The 20,728-nt window shown below is 29.9% G+C and overlaps 1 protein-coding gene across 1 annotated transcript in view; it reads left to right on the forward strand.

Moving 5' to 3' along the window:
• Positions 1-17,424, forward strand: part of LOC100201029 (hsc70-interacting protein) — a 31,752-nt gene extending 14,328 nt beyond the window's left edge. Inside the window, exons 5-15 of the mRNA XM_065812213.1 lie at positions 7,093-7,166; positions 7,251-7,317; positions 8,314-8,398; positions 14,441-14,551; positions 14,674-14,776; positions 14,855-14,925; positions 15,052-15,091; positions 15,163-15,226; positions 16,550-16,573; positions 16,871-16,929; positions 17,034-17,424. Coding sequence (XP_065668285.1) covers positions 7,093-7,166; positions 7,251-7,317; positions 8,314-8,398; positions 14,441-14,551; positions 14,674-14,776; positions 14,855-14,925; positions 15,052-15,091; positions 15,163-15,226; positions 16,550-16,573; positions 16,871-16,929; positions 17,034-17,165 — 830 coding nt within the window. The 3' untranslated portion in view covers positions 17,166-17,424. The remainder of the gene's footprint in view (positions 1-7,092; positions 7,167-7,250; positions 7,318-8,313; positions 8,399-14,440; positions 14,552-14,673; positions 14,777-14,854; positions 14,926-15,051; positions 15,092-15,162; positions 15,227-16,549; positions 16,574-16,870; positions 16,930-17,033) is intronic.
• The last annotated feature ends 3,304 nt before the right edge of the window (positions 17,425-20,728 follow it).

A 20,728-nucleotide genomic window follows, 5' to 3' on the forward strand; every position in this document is an offset into this window, starting at 1 on the left:
GATTAATCGGTTGCTGGTTACCAATAGCATAGGCTAATAGGTCGAATCACTTCTGATGAATAGGAACATATTAAATACGTAACTTAATGTTATTATAATACCCTTTAATAAATACATTAAACCTATTATTAGCCTCAATCCGCATTAGCCGATGGCACATCACTAGTGAACAGATTATATCTGTTGACCAGCCTTGCAACCCTTCTTCATCTATTAGGCTGGCACAGATGTATTTGTAATACATTGTTTCCAGTTTAGGATGTTGAATGGTGGATCTTCTTGACTCAATGCATGGGTTTTGCTTGTGTCTCTGTTTTTATGAAAAAGCAACTCATTTTATTATCTCCTATTGAGGGTACAGCTCAAAATCCCATTATATGGTTCTGAGGCCGGCTAGTAGTCAGGTTTCCCGAACTGTGGTAACTCTCAGAGAGGCTGATTCCATCAACAGCTGTATAGTATCAGAGCACTAATAGTCCCATGTTGCTCAGGGATGGTGTCCCTATTCGTACTTTTGGTGTGCATTTTCGAGGCTATATTTAGAGCTCTTTGTTACGGCTTAGGGTTTATTAAAAGTAATGAGGCAATTGCTTGGACTATTAGATAGTGTAGTGAGTACTATCTGTGTGTTAAGTCAAGTTCTTTAACCAATTTAAAAAATGAATAAAGTATCAAAAAATATAAAACACAAAAAGTGATCGTCATCACCAAGTTCTCTAAACCTATCATTCACTAATACTCATGGTCTTCGAGTAATTTTTCTTCTGCTAAGTCTTTTTTCTTGCAAAGTTCATCAGACCTACTTGCTCTTTGTGAGACTAATTCGAGTTCAGCTGTCTCATCTTGCGATGTTATTGTTGATGGTTATCTTCTTTTAATTCGTAATGATTCCGATAGTCACATGCTTGGCCTGGGCATTTACATTCGTAAGAACTCACCCATTTGTCATGAAACTAGGTTTGAATCCACAGACTTTTCTTTTATGTGCTTTCGTTTAGCACCACTTCACTCTATCACTTTGTTCTAACACCTTGTGACTACACTTCTCTTTGTTCTAACACCTGATGACTAAAACATGAGACAAAATTTAAATCAATTTATGTATGCTATTCATAATTAGCAAGTAAAATAAATTAGTATATTTATAGGGAACTTAATTCTCTATTAAAATTATATTATAGTTTTAAAATATTAATTAAAATGGCTCTGTATAAAACAAGTTTGCCAGAAGACCTAAGAAAACGCATTTGCCAATTTAGAAATTTGCATCTGGAAAAGCCAAAAATCTTCACAGTAAAACACTTTCTAGATGAATGAGCATCGAAAGCGGCCATATATCGTGCTCTAGAACTCGTAGACAATAATTTGGGCTATCAACGAAAAAAAAGTAAGCGGTATAAAGGACAAAAAAATGGACAAAAAGCACATAGACCAATTGAAAAAGGCATTTGATCATCACGGTGTTTCACAACGTCAAGTAGCTTGAAGATTCTATTGTGACCAATCGTATATATCTAAAATTCTTAAAAACAAGACAAATAATCATTTGCGGTAGTGGTGTGTAGTGGTAAGAGCGCTCGCTTTGTAAGCGAGAGGTTTGGAATTCGACTCCCACCACATCCCTGGAAGTAATTTAGTTTCTCCGCACAGCGGCCTTGCTTGGCAAGGTTCGTGTTTCGGAGTTAAAGAGTTGAGAGAGGTTTGCACCACCAATAACAACTAAAAACACAATAAAATAAAAAACACAAAAAAAAAAGAGTAGCCTCCTTGACTGCAGTGGCCCCCCTCAGGATTTAAGGAGGTGAAGAATCTAAAAAAAAATTAGATATTACAAGAAGAAAAAAGATTCTACATCGAATCGAAAGCCAACTAGTTCGAATCAAAACTTTGTGTCATATATATCGCAATTTTGAGAATTTTGATTTTGTCTTGGATGACAAATCATATTTCACATATACGAATACAACATTGGCTGGCAGCGATGGCTTCTATTCTAGGGACGTGTCATCTGCAACTAGCGACGTCAAATTCAAAAGAAAGATGAAGTTTGAGGAAAAGATGCCAGTCTCTTTGATTATACCGTCCAAAGGGACTTCAAAACCATTGTTTTTTAGTGGCCAGGCAATCAACAAACAAGCATACATCGAGTGTCTCCGCAAGTGGTTAATACCCTTCATTGATGAACATTATATAAATGAATAATACTTGTTCTGGCCAGATTTAGCTAACTCGCACTATGCAAATGAAGTGATTTTTTTTCTCTATGCCAATAACATCAAATACCTGTCGAAAGTAAAAAATCCACCCAATGTACCAGAAGCTCGACCAATTGAGGACTTTTAGGTTCAGTTGAAACGCTTAGTCTACGAGGATAATTGGCAAGCAACAAGCATTCCTCAACTTAAACGGCGTATCGTGAATTGTCATAACAAAATGGATCCGGAAGTGGCAAAACGTTATGCCTCAATGACTTCAGTTCGTCTAGGTCAAATTGCTTTTAATGATGTTATTAAAAACTAATAAATATATAATTGTTTATGAATTTATTTTAACTTAAATTTGATAGCTATGTAACTATGGCTATAATAACAATTTTAAAGTTGTCTCATTTTTTAGCCATCAGGTGATGCACTCTTTTTGATGTTATTTCTGATCATATTGACCAAGCCTTCTCTCTTTACCCATCAGCCTATATTGTTGTAGTCAGTGATTTTAATGTTCTTCACACTGAATGGCTGGGCTCTAGTCTCAGTGATTCTGAAGGCATTAAAGCCCAAAACTTTTGCCTTTCTCAATCCCTAACTCAAATAGTCAACTTTCCAACTCGCTTTCCGGACTCGACTTTCTGATCCTAGTCAGTGCTCAGTTTCTTCACATTCACTCTTAGGTGCTTCTGATCACAGTTTGATCTCTCTAAAACTAATATCTCATTTTTCTTCATCGCCTGAATCCCCCTATCATCGTACCTCATACAACTACCTTAAAGCTGACTGAGATTCTTTCCGTGATTTTCTTCTTGATGGCCCTTGGGTAGAAATCTTTCGTCTTCCTGTCGACAAATGTGCTTCTTACATAACTTTGTGGATTTAGGCTGGCATGGAATCTTTTGTTCCCTCTTGATGATTCCAGATCCAGCCTCACTCTTCTCCATGATTTTTCTCACATTGTGCTGCTGTGATTGTTAATCGAAACCGTTACTTCCATATCTATCAGCAAAACAATTCTCCTGAAAACAGACGACTATTTATTACTGCTAGAAACCATTGTAAAAAGATTTTGTCTAATGCCAAAGCCCGCTATTCTCAGGTCATGAGATCTCATATTTCATCACAAAAATTAGGCTCTTGTGACTTCTGGAGAATCTTTAATATTATCAATAATAATATTAAAGATTCTTTAATTCCGCGTCTCTTGTATGGTTCAGACTGTCACCTCACTTAAAGACAAAGTTGAATTGTTTGCTAAAAACTTTTCATCAATATCATCTCTTGATTCCACTTGTTGCGTTCTACCTGATATAGCCGTCAAACAGGTTGATCAATTGCTTGACATTCGTATCACTTCAGCTTCTGTATTTAAAGTGATTTCCTGCTTAGACTCTTCTACAGCTTGTGGCCGGACAACATACATATTGTCTTGCAGAAGTGTTCTCTGGAGCTGTTGTCTCTACTTTCAAAACTACTCAACAAGTGCTTATCTGAGTCTTGTTTTCCAGCCTGCTGGAAAGCGGCATCTGTTATCCCTATCTTCAAAAATTCTGGAGAGCGATCTGATTCGTCTAACTACCGTCCCATTAGTCTTCTTCCTATCATAAGCAAGGTTTTTGAATCTTTAATTAACAAACACTTAATTTCTTATCTTGAATCTAATAACTTACTTTCTGACCATCAATATGGATTTCGATCTTCTGGTTCTACAGCTGATTTGCTAACAGTAATAACTGATAGGTTTTATTGTGCATTAAATAAAGGTGGAGAGGTTAAGGCCATTGCTCTTGACATTTCTAAAGTTTTTGATAAAGTTTGGCATGCTGGTCTTCTCCATAAGCTTTCTTCTTATGGTGTATCTGATAACATCTTTAAGATTTTTGAATCTCTTTCTTTCCAATCATAGTATAAAAGTTGTCCTCGATGGACAGCTCTCTTCTTATTCTGTAACTTCACGGGTTCCTCAAGGTTCTATCCTTGGCCCTATACTCTTTAATTTACATTAACGATCTTCCAGATATTTTCACATCTAAGGTGGCATTGTTTGTTGATAATACTACCATTTATTCTTGTCGTGATAAGCCAACACTCTGTAATAGCTTGGAGGGGGTATTAGAGCTTGAAAAGGATCTCACTTCTGCTACAGCATGGGGCTGACAATGCTGGTGAACTTTAATTCAGATAAAACTCAATTTTTTTAAGCCAATCGATATTCGCAATAATTTAGATCGTTCTATAATTTATGAACTGTAATGTACTCAATGAGTCATCCTCTCTTTATCTTCTAGGATTAACTCTTACTCTCGATCTTTCTTGGAAACCATATATCAAATCTGTTGCAAAATTAGCATCTGCTAAGGTTGCATCTCTTTATCGAGCTCTACACTTTCCTACTTCGGATTCTATTCTCTATCTCAAATCCGACCTTGTATGGATTACTGTTGTCATATCTGGGGCAGATATTCTAATGATGCCCTTTTTTTTTTTTAGACCAAGTGCAAAAACGTATTGTAAACGTAGTTGGACCTGCTCTTGTCCAAATATGTTTACAATGCGTTTTTGTCTTGAATCTCCAATTATTATCACATCGTTGTAATGTTGCTTTTCTTTCTCTTTTCTAGAAATACTATAATGGACACTTCTCTTAAGAGCTAGTGTCTCTTGTGCAATCTACTAAAATTAATTCTTGTGTTACTCGTCATTCAATTAAGTCTCATCCTTTTTCTGTGACTGTTCCTAAATGCTCCAAAAGCTCTTATTCGTCTAGTTTTTTTCCTTGAACATCAGTTCTTTGGAATTCGCTTCCTTCATCTTGCTTTCCTGATTCATATAATTTGCAATCCTTTTAGTCATCTGTCAATCATTATCTTGTTCTAAATCCTAATCTTTTCTCTTCCAGTAACTTCCAACTTTAATTATTGGTTGCTTGTAGCCTTGTTGGATGCAATGATGTTTAAAATATATATATGTATATGTGTATCTATATATATATATATATATATATATATATATATATATATATATATATATATATATATATACATATACATATTGTTTTTATTATTGTTTATATTGTTATGTTATACATGGATTTTTAGTAATATTTAAAAATAGAAAAGGGAAAATGAATGGGTGGAGCCTTAAAAAAAAAATGTCTGAAATATGAAAACATGTTTTAATTTTAACAAAAGACAATGATATTGTTATGTGTAAATATTGTCTGTCAACTTTTAAAGCAAAACAAGCAACATCACCATTAATTTATCATTGAGTAAAAGTAGATAATATAAAAAGTGACAGGCATTTCTCGTCATACTTTATCGTCAGGATCAACTTTATGTTCAAACCATATCCTATTTTATGTTGAAACCCTAATCTAAGACAGCTTTTAATTATTGCTAGTTTTTTCAAGAGAGATTCTTCTGAATATGTTTTGGCTTGATTGGTTGCTGTTGATCTTATTCCAATTTATAAATTGTCATAATGTATTGATATTCATAAAAGTCGGGCTGCTCAAGGTCTTAAAATTCCAAGTTCAAAGCAAGCTATGACTTCAATGTTTTTGGGCAAAACTTAAGAAAAAAATGGTTTATAAATTTGTCAAAAATGATTGAGAGTAGTGATGGATTTTGATTGACTATAGATGAATGGACTTCCAATAGTAATCAAAGATATATGTGCCTAAAGATATATGGCTAGGCATTTAGGAGATTGTCTATAAATTTATGAAGCTGGTGCCGACATTATTTGTAAAAGAGATATTACTCTTTTGGAGCTGAAAAGTGTGAATTTATTTTAACGAAACTAAAAGAGCAAGATACTAAAATATCTTCTTTTTTTTTTTTTTTTTTTTTTTTTTTTTTTTTTTTTTTTTTTTTGAGTATATGATTAAAAGATTTTCTGAAAGAAGAAATTTAATGAACTTTAATGATATTTAAAGGCACCAAATCAGTATGATCAAACTAAAAAAGATTCTATTTTAAACTATCCTAAGAAAAAAGAACTTCCAATTATAGCAAAAGATATTTATTGTTGTCTTTTTTATGACCATTTTTGTGTGTGTTTTTTAAGTTAATATTTTAAGGTTTTAATTTACTTTTAAAATAAGTTTATTGTATCTAAAAATAATGTAATTCTTATATTATATCAAAATTATTTTAATATATTTTTACAGAAAAAATGTCATAAATATTATGCACTTAAGTTAAAAATATAGTGTGTCCTGTCGTAAGTAAATTAAAATTTAAAAGCATAATTACAAAATTAAAAGTAGTAAGTTTCCTTAACAAATCTTTAAAACAACTTTATCATAATTTCTAATTATAATCAGAAAATTGTTCTAAATTTTATCTACATTATAAAATGATCATGGTAAGTTTATGGTGCTGCTGTAAATTTTAATCTTTATTTTAAAATTTTGCTGTTAAAATTGATTAGCCTCAGATAGTGCGGAACGGTGGTGAACTATCATTTATCTCAGCTTAAGCCAGTAAATATGCTTTAGGTAGAGGCTCACCGCATATAACCTTCAGTTATTACAAGGCAGTGAAAACATTTTTTGTTTATATTTGTTTTTTTGTTAATAAAATCTTACTCTTAAAGCATCAGTCTTTTCACCAAAAACTGAAAATTTGAAATGCTAAATAACGGTAGTTATTTAGCATTTCAAATTTTTTATATAATGGTTTATAAAAAATATTAAAATAAATATTTTTAAGATACCTCTTTTTTATACTACAACAGTATAAAATCTTTTTTCCAAAGATTCTATTCTATTGCAGTATATTTCTTATATTTAAACCTTTGAGGGTTGATATTTACATATGTAGTCTTACCTAGAAATATTATTTTTCTTGAGTATTGAAATCACTTTTACATTTTACAGATATAGAAGAATTAGATGGCATTGTAAAAGATGAATTAGAAGTTGATCTTCAAATGGGCGATGAATCTATTGAGGTATATATTTTTGACTAAAAAGTAAAGAACCCATTTGAATAAAGTTATACAAGCAACTTTACATGGTTATAAGATTTATTTAAGGTTTCAGAAGAAATGATCGAAGAATCTAATGCTAAAAGGAGTGCAGCTCAATCAGCTCAGGAAGAAGGTTTGTTTATTAATTGTTGTAATCCACAGCAAGAAAAAATTGTAATTATCTTAAATCTATTGCAACAACTTTCTTTTATTGACAGAATATTTTTTTTTAAATGTGTTTACTGCTAGCTTTTCTTACCAAACTTTAGTGTACCAAACAAATACAACAAAAATGAACTTAAAGGTACCAAACAAATATTACAACATAAAAAACGGTAATGTACCAAATAAATACAACAACAAAAATAAGCTTTAATGTACCAAACAAATACATAAAAAAAATGAACCTTAGTGTACCAAACAAACAATTTTTGATTATATATAAGGTCCTAAGATAGTCAGAAACCAATATGGTCATTTTTTTTTTATAAAATAAAAACACTATTTATGCTTTATTAATGAAAGTTAGTCCATTTTTTGCAAATTAAAATAATATTTTTCAATAAACTTTATTAAGTTAAAAAATGGTTGTTTATGTATTAGCTTTTAATCAGTAAATATATCAAACAATTTATACTCAAGCTAGAATAGTCAACTTAAAATAACTTGTATTCAAACCATTGTTAATAACTTGAAATAACTAAGGTTCTTTTATAAACTTGATTTATAAAAAAGTTTAAAAATTTAATAATATAATTAAAAATTTTAAATTGTAACCGTAAGGAGAATTTTTTTTTTGACACTATTCACAGTTTTTTAAACCTTAAAGCTGTGAAGAGTTTTCATATTTGTTGTTATATAGATTAATATAATGTTGTTATATAGATTTAATATGAAAAACTAAATCTGTCTAGAGTTTTCATATTTGAATAAACAAGTGAATGAAATTTACAGAAAGAATTTCTCTTACAAATAAAAGAGGACATGTCGTGCTTATAGCATAGTATTTAAGGATCAATTGATTTTCTGTAGTTTTTGTTTTTATAATAATTGTTTTCATAGTAATTAAGTGGTTAAATTAATCTGTTAAATTCTAGATTTTCTTCATTTTTATATATGTTTAATTTAGGTAACTTCGATGAAGCTTTAAAAGGATTTACAGAAGCTCTACTTGTAAATCCCAAATCTGCAAGTCTTTATGCCAAACGTGCCAGGTTCGCCTTTATTGAAACTGTTAAAATTTAGTTACTGTAATCATCATTTTATTTAAAGTTTTCACTTAAAAAAAAACATTGTAGGAAAAGTGAGTCGGGGCTTGCTTATTAATTCTTCTGAATTAATGAAAACTTTAAATTGTTTGTTTTGTTTTTTTTCCTTTTCTTTTTCACTTTAAGTTTTTTAGCACAATTATTATATGGATGGTTAAGTGCCAAACCTGCCTATACAACAAAGTTAAAAAAATTTAGTTTGTGTTAAAAAATGATTTATGTAGTGTTGCTTTACAAACATCAATTTACTGTACTTAATTTTTAAGTGCACTGAACTGCAATAACTTTAAATTTTTTTTGTAGGTTTTTGTTAAGAACTTTAAAAAAATTTATGTCTAACTATATCATTTCAACATATTCGTTAAATAGGCTGGTTTGGTGCTAAATCATCCATATTGTCTTTAAGTTTTGAAATTTCATTTTTATAATAACTTGATACTGTTGTTTTACAAAATTACTGTTTATTAGAAAAATTACTGTTTATTTACATAATTACTGTTCTTTTACTTGAAGTAATAAATCTTCTTGAGGTTAGTTAAATTATTTATATATACAGTAGACCTGTTAGTTTTTTTTTTATCCTGGCAATTCTATTGATATTTTACGGTGGCAACACAAATTTTTGATGTTAATACTGGTATTGTTGAATAATATCTGTCATTTTGCATTTGGCTGTTGTGGTCAGCTTCTCATCAAACGTTTGCAAAGTGAATTTATCTAGTTTTAAAGACTAAATACTCCTATAATGTGTTTTTATACATTCTGAATATTTAAAATAACATTAATTTAATATATTTTGTGCATTTGATTAAAAATATTTTAACCAATTTTTTGAAAAAATGGATGAAAAAAAAAGACATTCCTCCAGAAAAGATTGTAGAAATTTCTGCATTACTGCATTCTAACTACTCCTAAAAACAATTATTTGTAAAAGGCCAAAATTGACAGAAATTTCATTGGGCAGTGAAAGTATTGGAAATAGATGGCACAAGCGAATGGTGAAGCCTCAAGATGAATGTAAGATTCAAGATATTTGTCTGGTAAATAGGAGAAAAAGTATGAAGGAGTTAGAAAAATTCAGGAATTGAAATTTATTTCATCTTTTTAAAAACACATCTCTCTTAAAGGGATCCCTAAGTGCTGAGACTAGTTGTGTTTATATCGTAGATAAACATTAGAAAATAAGTTAAAAGTTGAATAAAACTTTCCAAAACAAAATATTGATTGAGGTGTTAACAAAAGTATTTGTTGTTTTGCCATTATACTTCCAGTTGAGAGCCTAATTTTGGGCTCTCAAATCGGCATAGTTTTTTGCGTTAAAAAAACATCTTGTTTCAATAATAAATATTTTGGCTCACAACAGAATTTTTTAAACTCAGTTCAGTTTTACACAATCAGATTGGCTTTTCCCCTTTAGTCTGTGTTGGTAGTAAAAAATGTTTGCTGTAGTATGTTTTTTTTAGTATTGTTAAGTGATTAAGTTAAGTCGTTATGTATCGATATGTATTATATGTGTTGAGTTATGTCATGTATCCATATGCATTGTTGTTATGAATTAAGTATCGTGAAGTGTTTGAGTTAGTAATAATAAAAACTAATATAATAATAAAAACTAGTATGATAAAAATATAAACAAAACTTTTTAAAAACAACATTTTATAAATGGACTAAAAAGTAAAAAATTAACTGTTTCATGGGACCTAAGGCCTTTGTGTACGTACGCAACCTGAAATATCCATTTAACCTGAAATATCCATTTAAATCAATGACTGGAAATGTTGGGCAACTTTTTAGTTTCAGTCAATTTTTAAAATGTTGTTTTTAAAAAGTTATTATTTTCTTTTTAGCCTGCTAAGAAAGTTCAAGGACAAGATGCCTCTACCTTCTTCTGTTTCAACTGCTAATGCTTTACATATAGTGCTCTTTGTTTTTTTAGCTGAGATGCTCGTTGCTCAGCTGATAAATTTGCTCTAGCTGGATATTTCCATTCTCTTTCTTGAGAAAAACAAGCTAATTAATCAACTTCAATTTCCAGCTTTCCCTTCTATATTTAGCTTTCTTTATATTTCTACGTTAATAATTTTTTTTACTTATTTTAAAATCTTAATTTTTAATTACTATTTACGAGCAGTACTGCTGGGGAAGGGGGGGCAAAAAGGACAGTTTTTCCTGGGCGGCAAATATCCAAGGGGTGCCAAATGAAAAAAAGGAACTTAAAAAAAACACGTCATCATCGTAATATTGGGAAATTTTGATAAATAAGGGCGCTGATCAGGGTTTCTGTCCCAGGCCGCATGACGAGTCTCAGCGACCCTGTTTATAAGTAAAGTATTAAAGCATCAATTACTTTTTACAGTAGAAAATCTGTTTTAACAACATTTTTTTTATTATTCAAGAGCGATTCTATTTATTTAACGTCTGTTCACAAAAAATCCGGACTGATTTCAAATGTACACAAATAGTTCTAAATTTCGAATTTTCGATTCGAAATTTTTAAATTTAATCGGTCAACAACAACAGTTTCATTTTGTGGCAAAATTGAGTTTAAATAATTAATTCAAATAAACATGGAGCATCTAAAAGAGAACGATGTTAGAAATGTGATTGGAAATTTTTATAAACAAAACATAAACAGTGGAAAGAAATTTACAGTGGATCATTTTAAGAAAATGGGAATCGCTAAATCTACAATTTATGACATAATTAAAAGGTCTGAAAATAATTTGCCAATGAATAGAAAAATCGGTTGCGGCAGAAAACCTTTTAAAATTGCACCAGAAAAGAGAGAGTCCGTGATTGCAAGAGCAGAAGAGAGAATCGGGATTTCGCAAAGAAAATTGGCACTAAAATATAAGATGAGCGTTTCATACGTAAATAGATTATTAAGTATGCATGGACTAAAGTATACCAAAAGAAAAAATGCACCAAAAACAACAGAAAAGCAAGAAATTAAACAAAAGAAAAACTTATTAAAACTTTCAAAAACTTTTTTCAAGCCATCAAATGAGTTTGAAATCATCATGGACGATGAATCTTATTTCTGTGTAAATGGTGCAAATTGTTCACAAAACTATGGCTACTATACAAAGGATAGTTCTCAAACTGATCCTAACATTAAATTCAACTTCAAAAAAAAGTTTGATGAGAAAGTTCTCGTTTGGATTGCAATCAGTCGTTTTGGTCATTCATCGCCTTATTTTGCTGTAAAAAACTGTGCACTGGATGCAAAAACTTATTCTAAAGAATGTATTACAAAAAGACTTCTTCCATTTATAAATTCCAAGCATCAAAACATGAAAATTTTATTTTGGCCTGACGGAGCGAGATGTCATTATGCAAAACACACATTTGAAACTTACAACGCTTTAGGTATTAACTTTGTCGACGCTAAAGATAACCCCCCAAATGTACCGCAGTTAAGGCCAATTGAAAATTTTTGGGCACATTTAAAAGCAAAAGTTTATGGAAATGGATTTACTGCGAAAAATCTTGACCACCTTAAGAATAGAATTCGATTAAAGTTGAAAGAGTTTGATCCAGACTACTTTTTCAACCTAATGGATTCAGTCAAAACTAAAGTTCGAAAAGCCGCTGATTTAGGACCACTTTCGGTTATAAAATAGTTAACAATGTCCAGTCACTCATTTTAGTTAAAATTTTTGTCAAAAATCGATTAATTTTGTATTCAATTAAGAACAATTTTTCATTCCGGATTTTTTGTGAACAGATGTTATGCTAAAAGTCTGTTGTTTATTGTTTGTTTTAATTACTTTTTTTAATGATTTCTTTAATTTATGCTAAACTAAAGTCTGTTTTGTGTTGTTTGTTTTAATTACTTTCTTTAACAATTTCTTTTATCATTACCACTGACCCTCATGTGTGTTTTGCGCAAGCACAAAAAAAAAAACAATCCGACAAGAAAGTTAAATAAAATGTTGTAATGAAAATAGTAATTAAGCAAAGTGAACTTTAAAATACATGAGATAAATATTTTTCTTAGAAAATAAGTAATCAATTTTTTTATATACAACACTAAGTAAAATATAATCCAACATAGTTAAATTTTGAAAGATTTAAAAATCTTTTTTTATTTATTTATTCAGGCAACCATTTTAAGAATGGTGTTATACATATTTTTAATTTATGATTATAATAATTTATATTTCTAATTCAAGGAACCATTTTTAAAATAATTAGTATATATTTTTCAGATATATGTAAAATTGATTTCAAAAACATGAATCTTATATTTAATTTAACTGCTAAGGGAAAAGCCCTGCATTTTATACTTGATTTAAGTTTTTTGAAAGAAACTTTTTTTATTGACATCAAATAGAAGCGCATTTTTCAGACCAGATTTAAAAAATAAAAATTTATTTTGGAAAGGTTAATTAACTTTTAACTTATTTTTTAATGTTCATCTATGATATGAACACAACTTGTCTCAGCACATAGGGATTTGAGAATAAATATAATTTAAATATAAATATCCTTTTATTTCTCCAAGAAGCCAATGTAAAAAGGTCTCGACTGATCTTAAGCTCTTAACAGAGCTTAACATCAGACGGTTTACTAAATCTTGTATTAAAATCAGCTCAGTTTACTAAATCTTGTATCTTATATCAGACGTTAGGTTCTAGAAACATTTGGTTAGTCTTCTACAATGTCATAAATGAGTAAGTTCAATATTTAATCTCTAATTCATGGGTCTCATCCTTTTCCGTCTCCCCAGTATAAAGCAGAGTTATTTGCAAAGAAATCTTACTCTAATTTGACTCTTGAATTTAATGGCCATACTCTTCTGGCCAGTTTAACAGATTAACTCATTTTAAACATCTAAATTACTCTGGCTTCCAATGCTAAATTAATTCTCAATTAAACACTTCTACAGTGTGTTTCAGACAAGATTTCCATCATAGTCTTGAAAAAGTGTTTTTAAAATTTTTGCTAAATTTTTAAAAAGTGCTACATAAGTAGTTCCAATTTTTAAAAACTTTTTTTAAAAACATTTCTCTCTACTACGATCTTAACTCTGTTATTAGTTTCTTTATATAAAGGTTTTGAGTTTCAAATTATTTCTTTCTAACTGTGGAATTAAAGTTATTCTTGAAGGCCTGCACTCTATTTTATTTCAAGTATCTTTAAGGGTACCACAATGTTCTATCTTTGCTTTTGTATTGTTTCTTATCTACAGTATCAATCTTCATGAAAATTTCGCATCTAATGTGGCTCTTGCTGACGAATCAACTTTATACTCTTGTCTTGACAAGAGTATATAGCTGAGTTCCTATATTGATGAATAACAACCCATTTACTCTAAGATAAAGTCTAATAGCAAATTGTAAATATAATTAGACCTGCTTTATCTGCCAAGCTTGAGCCGCTCTCCCATTGTTGTAAGGTTGAATAATTTTTTTTTTTCTACAAATACCATCATGGTCAATGATCAAATGAGCTATCATCTTTATTACAATAAACTCATTCTTGTTTGTTTCTTATTCAACAAGATGCATCCTATTACTGTATCAGTCCCTTCATGCTATAAAAACTATTAATCCAGTTTTTTCCCTTGCACATCAAAAATACCTTATAACTCTTAGCCATTTTCATGTTTTTCTTTTACATACAACCTACAACTTTTCAAGTCTTCAGCATACCAGTATTTTTACTTATTCTCTATTTTAAAGTAGCTCATAACTTAATAGTGGTTGTTTTGTTGTTGGAAGTAAATTAGAGTTTGAAAATATATAAATATATGCCAGTGTTTAATAGATAGTAAATGTAAGCGTGAAATTTTAATATATAAAGTATTATTATAAGTTTTTTCTAGCCCCGGCTATCAACCCCTGTTAAATCTTAAAGTTTTGCTGGGGCCAAGGCCAGGTTTGAATAAAGTCTCATTTTTAGCCAGGGACGACGTCCCTGTCGCTTACTAATAATATAATATTCAAATTTTTGTTTTTAATGTTACTTTTAAATTTTTTATAGCATTCTTCTTAAATTAAAGCGACCAAATGCTGCAATAAGTGATTGCAATAAAGCATTAAGCTTAAACAAAGATAGTGCTCAACCTTATAAATGGAGGGGGAGAGCATACAGGTAAATTTATTTATCTATTTCTGATTTTCTAAATTTACTTAGTTACATGGTATTATTACTTTGTCTCAAGATTCCTTATTTAAAAAAGTTTATATGATATTTTTTGTTTTCGTTTTCTTCAGATTATTAGGAAAGTATGAAGAGGCTTACCATGATTTTCAAACTTCATGTCGGTTAGATATGGATGAAACTACTTATGAATGGCAAAAGGAAGTGGAACCCAATGTATAATGAATTTATAGTTCTTTAATTATATTTTGTAAAGTCTTATTATACTAATTTAAAAGTGAAATCTTATTGTAGGCTAAGAAAATCATGGAACATAGAAGAAAGTATGAAAGGTTGCGCGAAGAAAGAGAAATTGAAAGAAAACTGTTAGTTGATGAATTTTATTAAAAAAAAAAGTTTGATCAGTTGAAAATTATTTGTCTTTAAGTTTTAAAATTGTTATATGCAGTTAAATATTTTGTCTTTAGTTTAAAAAATTTCTTGTATTTCAGAAAAGAAGCGAAACGAAGAAAGGAAGAAGCACAAAAACAAGTGAGTTTTTTTTTTTTAAAAGTTCAAATGTTTGTTAGGAATAGTTTTTATTTACTTATTTATATTTTTAGTATGAGCATTCTAAAAAGCAAAACACAACTGGGGCTTCAGGAGGATTTCCAGGGGGGTTTCCAGGTAATTGTTATATCAAGTAGGATAAAATTTACACTTCATTCTTTTTATTTAAATAAATATATATTCATTGTTTGCATCTATGAATTTTCTGTGGTTCAATGCCACCTCTGGGCAAGTTTTATAACATCGGTAGGGAAGAAGGTGTGAACTTCCTTTCAAACACTTTTCCACTGTGCCCTGTGATAATACCATAAGGACTTTTTGAAACACCTAAAATAAACTGGAAAAAAAAAATTGTTCCTAGTTTTTAGTACCCAGGAGCTCTAAAAGTGTAAAGAAATTTATGGAATATTTTTGGGAAAAGAATTTTCTAGGTTCGAGAATCAATTTTTGAATAAGTCTTTATCTATAATGACAACAAAGATTTTAGGCTAAAAATAATAGGTTTGAAGTCATAAAATCTCATGAATTTTTTTATTTTGCAGATCATAAGTCACACTAACCACTTTAAGAGCTTCTGGATACCAGAACCAGGAAAATTCAGATATTTAAAGCTAGAGTCTGTTTAACACTCTGCATCCCTGCAATGAACAGTGCAAGTTTTTGTGTGAATATTTCACTAGGTTTGTTCAAAGTTCAGCTTTTAATTAAATAAAATAAAATGTTGTGTTGTTGCCTTTTTGTTTGCAGTTGTTAGTGGAGGTTGGGAGGTGGATAAGGAAAAGATAACTTCTAGTGGCGAAGATTTGTTTTTTTACCTAAAGAAACTTTAAACGTAAAAATAATGTATCGAATCGGAAGTATCGAATACTCTCGTTATTAGTATTTTTTGTTCATATTAAAAAACATGTATTTATCAACTGTTACAGATAAAATAATTGTTCAACAGATAAACGTGATGACGTGGTGCTTTAGTACTTTTATCACAAACTTTTTAACCAATAACAAAGTTTTGTTAACAAATGTAATAGCTTCTACAGAACATATAAGTTTTAACAGATTTAAGTAATATCTGTTAAGACTAAATAGGGAAAAAGCTAATGGAAATTCTACTTTTCAAAGTTTTCGAAAAAAATCATTTCAGCAATTTTTTAAAATTTAAGCAATTGATTATTCTAAAAATATAATTCTTGATTGAATATTCGTTAAAAGCTGCTAAACGTTATTAAATCCATAAAGGAGTTTTAACAGAAAAAGGTAGGAATCAGAAAAAAGATTAAGTGTAGGTCTAAAAATCATTGAGTTTTTTTAGAAAATAGTCAAGTTTTTGTTAACAAATTTAAAGTGGTATTATTTTCATGGAATTGAAAAGTTGTCGTTGTTGTGTGAACACCACGGCACTTAATGTAATTGTAACTAATTATTTTGTGTTTTATTTTGTAGGAGGAATGCCAGGTGCTGGCGCAGGTAACACTTTAATTTTTTTTATGGTATCTTATTTTGTAAAGTTTTAAAGAGAAAAGTAAAGTTGTAAAGTTTTTGCAAGAAAAAAAAATACATTATTACTGAGGTAAAGCACTTACTTGATACAAGATTTTTAGTCGAAACATAGTGTTCACCTTGTATACTTTGTGTATTAAGTAGGATTAGGGTTGCAGAATCGAGAATCCTATAATTATGATTGTTATTGAAAATAAATAGCTTGTTGTTAAAGTGATTAATCCGCCTTTGATAAATAATTTCTTTCGTAATAAATTTCTTTAGGAGGAATGCCAGATTTAAATGCTTTATTTAGCGATCCGGAACTAATGGCTGCTATGCAGGTTTTTCTTTAACACGTTATTTAGTGCTTCAGACTTACATCTTACAGCTTATTTAGAAGTATATTTGATTGCATTAAACTAATGGATTAATTTTTTTTTTTTAGGATCCAGAAGTAATGGCAGCGTTTCAAGATGTGAGCAAAAATCCTGCTAACATAAGTAAATACGAAAATATTCCTAAAATCAAGAAAGTAATTGAAAAGTTGCAAACAAAATTCGGTGCTGGTGGCATTTAAAGTAGAAAGCGTTGATAAAAAAAACATCTATTTTTTTTTTTGAAGAACTACATCTTTGGTATCAACATTTTTTTAGAGCGAACGTCAGTCAGTTAAGTGAGTTTACATACAAGATGCTCATGGCCGGAATGGCGAATCTGACTGAAAAATATTTCTTTAAATGAGTAAATGACTATTCAAAAATTGTTAAATTTTCTTATACCTGTAAGCTTAATTTTTTAAAGAATTATTTAAAAAATCAAAAATAATACAAAAATCATTCATTTTAAATTTCTTAAATAAATTGCGAAACGTAATCCGAATAACACAAAAATGTTAGTTATCTGTATTTAAGTTAAGGAAAGTTAAAAGCGGATGTATAAATTGTAACGCATCTTTAAACTTTTAGATTACAATTTTTTGTCTCTAAATATAGTGTGGTGGTCCACTTAGTAAACTTTATCTATTCTAATTATCTATGCTTAATGGCTGTTCATTACATTGAACTATTATATAACAACTGTCACGCGAAAATGACCTAATTTAAACTCAATTGTTCGAAAAGATTCTAAACAATTGTCTCATTATTTTAAAATTTAATAGAATCAGAGTTTTATGCGGCCTTGTGGTTAAGTAAACAGGCGGCTGAAGAAACGACATGTATTTTCTTTAGCCGTCTCTTCTTCCGTCACTACACTGAGTGTCCTCTCAGAGTGAGTCCTCTTTGTGGAGTTACAACAAATTCTAAACAGCCATGCAAGCTAGACAACTCTTTGTGGAGTTACAACAAATTCTAAACAGCCATGCAAGCTAGAACTCTCGTGCCATTTTAGCCCTACTTGCAATAATTATGATGCCGGTGGAAGTTCTTAAATGGTACGGATCACTATACAGTAGTTCCAACCTGATGGCACCGATCACTTGACACATGAATTCTACCTAGTTGCCGAACACTGTACTTGGGTACCGAACACATAACATTTTAACTTTGCTGTGTAAATGTTTTAAAAAGAGGAAATTTTCAGTACGGAGCTAAAGAAATATTTATAGATAAAGGACTTTATCAGCTAAAACATAAGAATGGCAAAACACTTCGTACCAAGCATCATGGTTCAAACATGAAACTTTCAAAGAAAAAATCTGAATTTGAAATGCTTCAAAAAACATGTGAAAGGTGTCTAATATTAAATTTGAACCTATAGAAATTGTTGAAGTTGTTGTTAGCAAAACAAACTTTTTTTATACCCACTAATAATAAATGGAGAACAAGGAAATGCTCTCTGTTGAAGATTCCGTTAACTATTAAAATTCCTTTTATGAAAGGCTTTATTGTACGAAAAAAAAGTTATAATTGGGTAAATCGATCAAAGTTGATGAGGTTAAAAGTTATGAAAAGTTGCCTATTTCGATTCTTAAGTCAGGAAGTTTGTCAAGTCAAGAGTTTTATAAATTATTGCATCAACTAGCAATTCTCTTTTGAAAACAGAATATAGAAATGCATTTGATGCTTATATATCAAAATCAGTCTTAAAATACAACAGTGAGTAAAAAATGGACACTAGCCAAATATAGGACACTGATGTCAAAATATATGCATTAGCAACTACCTTGAATACATCGATTGCTATTTACTATAGGCCTCCTGACGCTTTTGTGTTTTCGAAGTTTTTTTAGAAACCTCTTCTTCAAGATGCAAATGGTTTTAAACTGATGGAAATAAAAGACCAAATATTTTATCTTCAAAATACTAGTGTTCATTATAATAGAGTAATAGCTGACGGTTGATTTTTGTTTGCATTAAGTTGTTTGACTTTTTCTAACGTTTTATATGTTTATATTTTTTAATGACTTTTTCAAATGTTTTATATATTTATATTTCCTTATGACTTATTTTAAGATTGTTTTGACTATTCGTGTAAATTAAGAATATTATGCAGTTTATCATTCTAAAACTAATCATGGACTTGTTTTTAACTCTCTTGGTTTATTATCTTCCTTATTAAGCAAGGCCGTAGAAAACTTTTTTTAGATGCTTTAGCTAAGTAACTTTGAAATATGAAAAAAAACTCCATATTTGGGTATCTTCATATATATGAGGAATGAGTTATGTGAACAATTGCAGTGAATAGAGACTGGGAACAACAAAAACCATACAACGTTACCCCCAGCTCCAAATATGAGGGCGATAAGTTAAAATTGTTTTTTTTTGTTTTTTTTTTTGCAATCTTACACAAAATGTGTATTCTATGACAGATTTTAAATTTCACTTATTATTCTCTTCGTGTTCTGAAATTAAGACCATGCAAAATGTACACCCCACTCAATTTGAGGGGACTGTACCTTTTATAAGGTCATAAAAGCCGAACAACAAGAAATCATTGAATCAAATTTGAAATTCATCAATGAATATAAATTAATTTTAATATTAAAAAAAAAAAAAAACTTTGACTCATTGCTCTCATATTTGGGGCTGAGGGCTAACGTTTTAGGGTTTTTGTTGATCCCAGTCTATAGTCACCGCAATTTTATACGAAACTTCCTCATTTCTCATAAATATGAAGATACCCATATATGGAGTTTTTTTCATGTTTCAAAATTGCTTAGCTCAAACATCTAAAAAAGTTGTCTACGGCCTTGTTAAGTTTTAATAAAGTTTTAGCAAGCAAGAAATTAAATTTATTGATAATATGCTAATTTAAAATACTATGGTAAATTTATTTTTCCTGTAAAGACTTTTAATAAAAGATTCTTAATTTTATACTTATTTTAAATAGTTTAGATTTATTTTTTAAACAATAAAATTTATTTGGTTTAGGAAAACAATTCCAGTTTCTAGTCTTGCAGTTGACCCCCTGTTTAAAATGCTGACACAGGTTTTAAAATACCAATGAGTTTATTATAAAAATTGAAATTACTATTTTAAAAGACAACCAACCTCAACTGAGATTGATAGTCTTCTAAAATCAGTGATTTTTTTACCCTTGACAGGTACATTTGTTCAGGACTGGGCCATCCCGAAAGAGTCTCTCAGGGGGGTGTCGTATATGCTCTTTGCCAACTAGAGGCACCAAAAAAGGTCCTCGATATTTTACATTTGCCAACTATACTTCAAAACTCGCCAACTTAAATGTTTAATGTACAAATGTGCCAACTCAAATGCATTTATAACAGCTTTGGAGAGAGGGGGTGGGACGTTCCCTACACCCCCCATTCGGGACGGCCTTGGTCCAGGAACTAAAAATTTTGAGGGGTAACTAGCGTGTGACAATAGAAATTGGAAATTTTACTGAATGAAAAAAGTAAAATAGAGATAAATTTTGAGCGTCAATTAAATTAATGTTTTATATTACGAATTTTACCCTCTTATGAATTCTCATAAAAAGTATATTTATGAAAATAGTCTTATTGCAAGCATGGCCTGCTTAAATTACACGGCCTGATTTGTTGTATTTTCCGTAAAAAATTAGGAGGCCAGTTTTTTTTATAATTATGTATAAAAACTTAATTTTTGTTATGGTTAAGAGTAGTGTTCGCAATATAAATGTTTTATTCTTATTTTATTAAAATGGTTTAAAAAAAACACT

This window comes from Hydra vulgaris, chromosome 12 (assembly GCF_038396675.1).
Source record: "Hydra vulgaris chromosome 12, alternate assembly HydraT2T_AEP".
In the NCBI taxonomy this organism is placed as follows: domain Eukaryota; kingdom Metazoa; phylum Cnidaria; class Hydrozoa; order Anthoathecata; family Hydridae; genus Hydra; species Hydra vulgaris.